This window comes from Guillardia theta (assembly GCF_000315625.1).
Source record: "Guillardia theta CCMP2712 unplaced genomic scaffold GUITHscaffold_5, whole genome shotgun sequence".
NCBI lineage: Eukaryota > Cryptophyceae > Pyrenomonadales > Geminigeraceae > Guillardia > Guillardia theta.
The window spans coordinates 988,047-996,065 of NW_005434669.1; the positions used below are offsets into that span (position 1 = coordinate 988,047).

At 50.6% G+C, this 8,019-nt stretch overlaps 4 protein-coding genes across 4 annotated transcripts; 3 read left to right on the forward strand and 1 right to left on the reverse strand.

Annotated features, from left to right (window-relative positions):
• Positions 1-110: 110 nt before the first annotated feature.
• On the forward strand, positions 111-1,662 carry GUITHDRAFT_132870 (hypothetical protein; the record flags this gene model as incomplete). The annotated part of the gene is made up of 10 exons (XM_005840746.1): positions 111-164; positions 227-334; positions 544-600; positions 649-714; positions 934-1,009; positions 1,061-1,089; positions 1,148-1,213; positions 1,263-1,319; positions 1,374-1,520; positions 1,582-1,662. 10 exons carry the CDS (start codon positions 111-113, stop codon positions 1,660-1,662), a joined length of 741 nt encoding a protein of 246 aa, XP_005840803.1.
• Positions 1,663-2,575: 913 nt separating this feature from the next.
• On the forward strand, positions 2,576-3,067 carry GUITHDRAFT_59503 (hypothetical protein; the record flags this gene model as incomplete). Its single annotated transcript, XM_005840747.1, has 1 exon — positions 2,576-3,067. A coding segment is annotated over one exon (492 nt), but the record flags the coding sequence as incomplete, so codon positions are not given.
• Positions 3,068-3,611: 544 nt separating this feature from the next.
• GUITHDRAFT_132871 (hypothetical protein) lies at positions 3,612-5,148 on the reverse strand (the record flags this gene model as incomplete). Its single annotated transcript, XM_005840748.1, has 4 exons — positions 3,612-3,632; positions 3,956-3,997; positions 4,044-4,129; positions 4,245-5,148. 4 exons carry the CDS (start codon positions 5,146-5,148, stop codon positions 3,612-3,614), a joined length of 1,053 nt encoding a protein of 350 aa, XP_005840805.1.
• Positions 5,149-6,657: 1,509 nt separating this feature from the next.
• On the forward strand, positions 6,658-7,868 carry GUITHDRAFT_150306 (hypothetical protein). Its single transcript, XM_005840749.1, has 5 exons — positions 6,658-6,684; positions 7,064-7,121; positions 7,173-7,266; positions 7,315-7,577; positions 7,629-7,868. The coding sequence occupies exons 2-5, from the start codon at positions 7,107-7,109 to the stop codon at positions 7,761-7,763; spliced, it is 507 nt and encodes a 168-aa protein (XP_005840806.1). The 5' UTR covers positions 6,658-6,684; positions 7,064-7,106; the 3' UTR covers positions 7,764-7,868.
• Positions 7,869-8,019: the final 151 nt, after the last annotated feature.

Genomic DNA, 8,019 nt, shown 5'->3' on the forward strand with positions numbered 1-8,019 from the left:
CCCACCCCATCCATAGATACCCCTACCCCATAATTCAAGTTCAAATTGACCCCACCATCTAATCAGACAACAATACCCCTACCCCTCGTTCTGTTTGGCGGCTCTTGGCAATGCGCAGGCTCAATCCGGCGATTGCGGTCGGCATCGCCGCAGCGACGCTGATGGTAAGAGAAGATGAGGAGAAGCTGATGGAGGAGAAGATGAGGAGAAGCTGATGGAGGAGAAGCTGATGGAGGAGAAGCTTATGGAGGAGAAGCTGATGGAGGAGAAGCATGGAGATCAGATGGTGGAGGTGGTAGATCAGCAGGAGCAGGAGGAAAGAGAAACTTTACTGGTAACACGAACAAAACTTTGGACAAGCAGTATTATGATGAAGAGGAGGAGCATGAGGAAGAAGAGATATTGGAAACAGATGAGCAAAACATGATGGATACGGGGCGGAGTTTATGTCCGTCAAGTCAATGGGGAAAGCATGATTCAGTTCAGAGTTAGAGATACCATGGAATCTCCAAGCAGCAAGATTTTCTAACTTCTTGGCAACAGGTCTCAACTGTGTTGATTTTGACCCAAGTGGACAACTACAGTGTGCTGGATGAACAGGTCAGGTGCTGCTGTGCCCATGAGCGGGGCCTGATGTTGGCATCGAAGGACTTGGCTATCCCACGAGGAAGTGAGCGAATTGCGAACCTGCAGATGAAGATGGCAAGAGAGCATGTCAGTTGTCATAACTGTCCTCCATGACGAAGAGATCAGAAGCTGACGAACATCATGCACAGATGCAGCTTGCTGGGGGGCTGGGATCAGCTATCAGGACGATGGACAGAGCTGAACTTAAGAACAAGGCCCGTTTGCAGCGACTTGTCCACAGTGACTGGCAAGTCTCGCGATGATTCGTGACCAAGATCTGACAAGATCTCTTGGTTCAGGCTGCAGGACATCTATGGCAAGGACACAACGTACGACCTCAACTACATCACCAGCTTGAAGCCGGGAGACGTGTCTGTAGCAGGTTGTGATACCATGTCTTGCTTATCGTTCCCGCTCACACTTTACTGCTCAGGATACGAAGGTCTGCCGCAGGAGAAGGGAGTAAGTGCAGGCTGTCTTCAATGTCCTTCCCTTGTCTGACGGCCTGCCCCCTCCTCAGGGTCTGCCGGACTCAAAGGAGCTCGCGGCTGCCGATGCCCTCCTTACTCATGCGATCTCCACACAGGTGATGTTGCAGGATCTTTCCTTGTCGCCGTCCTCTGATATCCTTGCAGACCATGCCGGACGGAATCGACAAAGTTTGGGACGGAAAGCCGTACGTGCCTGATGACGTAAGCAGCTCGGACAGGACGATCGGTGACTCAGTGGCTGAGATTTGGGATCAGGATCTCAAGGAGAAGCTTTCCAAGGCATGGGCTGGTTTCCATCAGGCTGTGGGCGAGAAGCGCTGGGAGAAGAAAGTCTACGAGAAGTGCGGGCAGGCTGGAACCCTCGACCCCGCTTGCCAGGAGGTTCTGGGTGGAAAGCATGAGGTATCTTTATCTCCTCTTCTTCTTTCTCTCCTCGCTGCGTCTCTTCTTGACCCTGTCACAGGGCTACGATACCAAGTGGGACGGTGAGCAGTGGACGCAGTGGAACGGGTTGGACTGGGTAAAGTTGGAGCCTGACGCATGAGGGAGTGAGCGAGAGAGTGCTCTGATCCAGGGAGAGTGGTTGTATTGTGATAGCTGTAAACGTTTGTTGAATCGTTCTGACGGTGTAAGAAGAAGACTCGGTGGAGGAAGAGGGGGAAGGGGGAGGCAGGGGGAAGCTGCACGGGGCTCGTGGAGGTGCTACTGTGTATTCGACAAGACCGGTAAATGCAACCAGAGGAGCGGAGAGCAGCAAGAGGATGGTTAGAACACGTCCTCCCCGCTATCAAACTGAAGAGTATTGACCGATAAGTCCTCGCTCGTGACGGGATTCCACAAAGACCAGAAGTTGCTGTCAGAAGAAGAAAAAGTCAGCCGTTTCTCTTTCACTTGTCGCGATTGCACCTGAAACTGTCGTCCCCATGGCTCAAGCTCTCTTTCGCCGCTCCACCTTCCCCTGCATCCGAGGTCGACAATCCCGACGGAGGAGCCTGACAAGGAGCCCCTGGGCTAGCCTGCTGGTTCACATTTGGTCGAGCAAAAGCACTTGCTGGGGTCGAGCTGGGGTCGACGGGAGCATTCATGGGCGCCTCATTTCGATGAGCATCCCGCGAGCTCCCAGAAGGCGGATCAGACGCACTTCCGCTCTCCTTCGCGCTCCTCGTCCAACCCTGCGGCTGCATGAAAACATTCACGTTCTGATCCCCAAAGGCCAGCACAGTCCCCTGTAGCGACAGGTGAGAAGCGCGAGGCATGACAGGGCCATTCCCAACAACTCTCCTCGAAGCTCTCATGCTGTACATTGGCATTGGCACGGCTGACTGCGCAAGAAAATTGTACGTGCACTGCCCAGCATGCAAGTAGCCAGGGCCTCCAGCATTGAGAAAGGGAGGGGCTGGGTCAGAGCTCCTGGTATTCGGCCGGTTGGAGTCGCTGGACGAGCCTCGTTTTGTCCCTCTGCTATTGGTGCTCCTCACACCCCGGCTCGCTCTCATGCTCGCAATCTGGTCCCCATCCCTCGGCTGCCCAGCATTCGTACTGCTCCCCACAACCCGGCTCGCTCTCATGCTCGCAATCTGGTCCATATTCCTCGGCTGCCCAGCATTCGTACTTTTTCCTACACCCCGGCTCGCTCTCATGCTCGCAATCTGGTCCCCATCCCTCGGCTGCCCAGCATTCGTACTGCTCCCCACAACCCGGCTCGCTCTCATGCTCGCAATCTGGTCCCCATCCCTCGGCTGCCCAGCATTCGTACTGCTCCTCACACCCCGGCTCGCTCTCATGCTCGCAATCTGGTCCCCATCCCTCGGCTGCCCAGCATTCGTACTGCTCCCCACAACCCGGCTCGCTCTCATGCTCGCAATCTGGTCCCCATCCCTCGGCTGCCCAGCATTCGTACTGCTCCTCACACCCCGGCTCGCTCTCATGCTCGCAATCTGGTCCCCATCCCTCGGCTGCCCAGCATTCGTAGAGTTGTTCCCCTGGCTCTGCCCCCCTTGCCCTTGCCCTTGCCCTTGTCCTGTTCCTGGTCCTGGTCGTTGTCCTAGTCCTGGTCCTACTTGTATACTCCCAAAGTTCCAACAAGCAGAGTTCAAATTCATATGAGGTGGCCAATAGGCCGCAGCAGGATGGTTCGGAGGCAGCGGATGAGACCTCGTGGAGGAAGAAACCATCCCAGAGGACGGAGCAAGACCAGCGGAGCCTGCAGTCGTCCAGTTACGCATAGCTCGGTTGGATCGAGATTTAGAATCCAGAATTTTGTCTATTAATTTCTCCAGCTTGCCCCAAAAATGTTCAGCAGCCGGCTTGTCGACTCCCTGTGAATGAAATCAGACGAATTCATGCGACACGTTTGATCCAAATTCCTGAATCTCCATGATCGATTTCTTCATTCCCTCCTTGTCTAGGGCCCTGAATGGTCGTTTAGATACTAATGAATCGACGACACCCTGAATCAATCCGTTATCGATAATAAACAAATTCATCGAAATGTTACTTCACGCAATCCCAAGCCTACAAGCACGTTTCTGGAGCCAGAGTTCAACACAGTCAGCATGACGGTCAAGCGCATCTGTTGCATTTGATTGTGTTTGCGCTCATCCTCTAAACTTTTGAAATAATCTCCAGGGATGTAAGTTCGATGTGTCTTGACAAATGGTGGCTCGATTTGTACAGGAGCAAGATCTTTTATCATTTGCAAGCGATCTGCTCGGGCTGGGACATGAAATTAAAGACAGATAGAACCACTGGTAAGAAAGCTTACATGGGGGTGCCTTGGATTCAACAACCACACAATCGTCTTCGCCATCACTGCCGATTGAGATTTCGACTCGCACCTGGTTGCTGTGTGTGCCCTGAGGACTGCTCCAGAAGACCGCCTTCAAGGAACAATTTAGTTCTTCATACTTGCTGCAGTCAGATCACCTTCTCTGCGATGATTACATCCTTCTCTTTCGCATTATCCGAGCCGGGCAAATCTCCCACTGATAATTCAACCTCCCTTGAATTTGCTGGTCTCCCATCAGAAAAGGGTATTCCCACCGCAACAAGTGTCCTCACTCGCTCGCAACAATCGAAGAATGAGCGTATCGACGACCAAACAACTTGGCGGGATCTCCATTTCACCTGGACATAGCATCAGGTGCTCTCCCCCGTCTGTTGATGTGCATGTACATATTGGACATTTGGGCATCTCGACAATCTCAGGATCTTCCAGCTCGGACGTGTTCAACCTCGAATATGTACACAACTCAAAGGCCTTGTCAAAACAAGGGGTTACGATACAGGTCCCTCCGCCCCCAGAGCCTCCACACACCTCCATATGTTGACATAGATGGCCACGGCATGGAGTCTCTAGCCTGCAGAGGGATACGGGGTCGAACAATTTAAGAGTCAGAGGGCCTTCAACCACGAGCTCATCGCCCTTGAGAGCCGAAAGCCTCTCAACAAAGAACTGATGGCAGTGCTCAAAACTTCGCATCGCAACTTTGACCCCTCCTTCGCAGACTCGGGTTTGCGCTGGCTCAAGTGCTTTGCGCCAGTCGTCATCTTGCTTCGAATTTCTCCTATCTGTTGAGGAATTGCTGCTCGACAGCCCTTCTACCCTGGAGCTGCTGTCACTCCGGAGATTCCTAGCATTCGACCTCAAATCGGACCGACCGACCATATCGGATGGCTGGTGGTTGAGCTCAATACCGTGGCAACCCAGTCTTGTCCTCTTCTGAGGGCAGCTGGGTGCAGAATCATCTTCCCCTCGGCTCCGACGATTCTGTCGATAGCCTCGATGGATCTCAAACTGATCGTGCAGGAAGGGGATTTGGTCCAAAGATCCATGGTCCAGAGTATTGTAGTCCAACTCATCATCACTTGCAGAACTGCTGTTCGAGTCCAAACTATTGCTTCTGCTCCTGTATTCTTGGGTTCTGCAGCTGCTGTCACTGAAGCTGTCGTCCAGGCTCTCGTCCCCGGAGTATTCGTCCTCCCATTCTTCGCTCTCACTACTGGAGTTCTGTGGAGGGTACAGAGACATTCTAAAACTCCTTACGCCTCCCTGCTTTTAAGTGACTCAATAGAATCAGATGAAAACATAGGTCCATCGAATCATTTATGAGTCCTCGGGACCTGTTGAAACACACTTCAACGACCATGACATGACAGCGTAATCAAAACGGAGAGCATTTAGATAAACTATTTAACCTTTGTAGTAACTCAAAAGCACAGGACAAGATTCTCCAGAGACAACCAATGCACCTTTCCTTTTGCGGCTAATCATCAAACAGAAGATGGTCAATCCGTTCAACTTGCTCCTTCAGCGGTTGTCTTCTATCACTCAATTTGCCTTTCTCTCCCTCTCTCCCTCTCTCTCTCCCTCTCCCCCTTCTTTATCCATCTCTCCACGTTCCCATCTCCCCTTTACTGCGCATTGTATCAACCCTATACCCACCACCTGAAGATCTACCTGACCCTACCCATACCTGAAAACAAAATGAGGTTCACCCCTCCATCTGACCTGATTTTAACCCTTCCTTCCTATGAGGACTTGACCCACCCTACCCACTTCCAAAAACCTCGTTCCGTGGTACCCGTCCTTTTCGGTCCATCAAAATTTCACCCTCCTATCTCAAGCCCAACCACCCCTACCATCGTCAATACGACGCCATAGGAGTCAAACAGGGGGTCTGCAATTTTAACTCGAAAGTTCAACTTGCTAGGAAACGCAGATCAGGGGTGGGTACCTGAACGGGCAATGCTGAAATGAAAGGGATTTTTCCGTAGAAAAATGGTCAGAAATAATAGGTGGGGTGAGGCAATTTCTTGAGAGGCCAGGGTGGTATGCGAGATTTCAAATGTAGAGGTCAACAAGGCGTTCATTTCATTTCTAAATGCCTTTATTCATCTTTGAAGTTAAATATCAATATTTGTATTGAGAACTTGAAATTTCTGAGGGACCCACCGAATACCCCCACTATAGGCTATCACAGTGAAGTCCCCAAGTACACACCCGTACTTTAGCCGATACTTTGTACCCCACTGGCGTCGTGCCCAGTACCCCTACCCCCTGTGAACAGTCTGTCTTCCTCCTAAAGGAATTGCGGGTGTTTGCCCATTGACCGTGAAACTTCCCACCCTTGGATCTCCTCAAGATTAGGCCTGAAAGTACCCGGTACTACCCAGATTCCACGGGCAGAACACGAGCAACTCCATGACATATGAGATAGTCAATTACGAATCGGTACAATTGTGTTTTTATTTAGTACGAAGTTTCTACAAATTTTAAAACATCCGTGGTACTGAGTTTTCAAGACGACCTCTCAAATGCAATGACCATGTGGTCCACCCCCCCATGTGAAAGGTAGAAGTACCCGTGGATGAAGACAACCCTACCCGTCTTGTCTAGGAGAAATCTGGTACATGAAAGAGGGTGGATGTCCCGCCAAAATTTCGCCGCTCCCAAGATACTTGAGTCGAAGGGGGAAAATTATTCGTCCAATTTTGAAACATTAAGATATGGTTTGATTTGTATTGAACTAAGGGCCAAACCCGTTTGAAACCACTACAGAGGCAGGTGATGGCACGGCGGAGGCAGCGGAGGCGTCAATGGCGGCTGGCGGACGGGCACAGCCCTGAAATGTTGATGATGAGCGATGAAATTATGCTGTTGTTCCTTTGAAAGAGCTACGTTGAACGATGCTTGATGTCTTAGATCCTGTTGGAATATGTGAGAAGCATTTTTGGAAGTCACCACATGACCTAAAGAAACACGAACGTTTTTCATCTAGATTCGTTTCAACTGCTGGCTGTCGTTGTGAGATGGAGGATCCCGTATTTTGATACCAATTTTTTCCATTCTCTCACGTTTCATTTTGTGGTTTCGTTGAAAGTTGAAAGTTGATGAAGACTTCGTCCCTTTCCATCTTACTTTCAATCACCAAAGTCGTTTACAGGGATATCATCTTCAAGTTGGCGTTTTAAGGTCCAGCATTGAAGATGTCTTCCTCGAAGGTCACTTGATATAAGCTGACATAATCTTGCACGGTTTTGACGTTGGAACAGCGAATGGTAACCTTGCTCTCCCCGGACAAGCAAACGTTTCAAGTTCCATGGGATGTGGCAATGCGTAGCACTGTGATCAAGCAGATGCTTGAAGGTGACTGGTATGATCCTTTACTCGCAAGCGTACTCACTGATTTCATAGATCTCCCTGAGCCAGAAGAGGGGGCCGAAGATCAGACGGATCCTGTTCCCCTCATGGACAGGAGTTGCAGTGCGAATGTCCTCGAGAAAGTGTTGGAATACCTCAAGAAGCATCATGACTTTGACAAATCAAATGCTTCACAAGAAGATAAGGATGCTTGGGATAAGAAATACGTAGAAGTGGAAGATGAAGTACTGTTCCACTTGATTCTTGCAGCGAATTTCCTCGATATCAAAGATCTTCTCGATCTTACTTGCAAGACGGTAAACAGAGGGAACATGCTTGCCACATAATCGGACTGATGTTGGGTGCAGGTTGCGGAGTACATCAAGCAGTGCAAGACCCCCGAGGAGATCCGTCTTAGGTTTAACATCCCCAACGACTTCACTCCAGAAGAGGAAGAGGAGGTCCGCAAAGAGAATGCATGGTGCGAGGAGGCACCCTCTTAAGGCTCAGAAACAGCAGGTTGCAGTGGGAAGCTTGGTATGGAGGTCAGCCGGAGAAGTTGATATTCGGAGTATCTGTAGTGTTGGAAGAAAACTTGAAAATCGCAGCTTGCATTTTTCAAGTACGGTCTGTAATCATCGCAGAGGGAAAAGGAGGAACTTGTGTCCAAAAACCTGTCGCAGTTTGACGCAGGGACCTGACGATTGATTGACTGAGTTCTGGATTCCACCGTCCTCCCTGCCGCCGGAGTATCCGTAG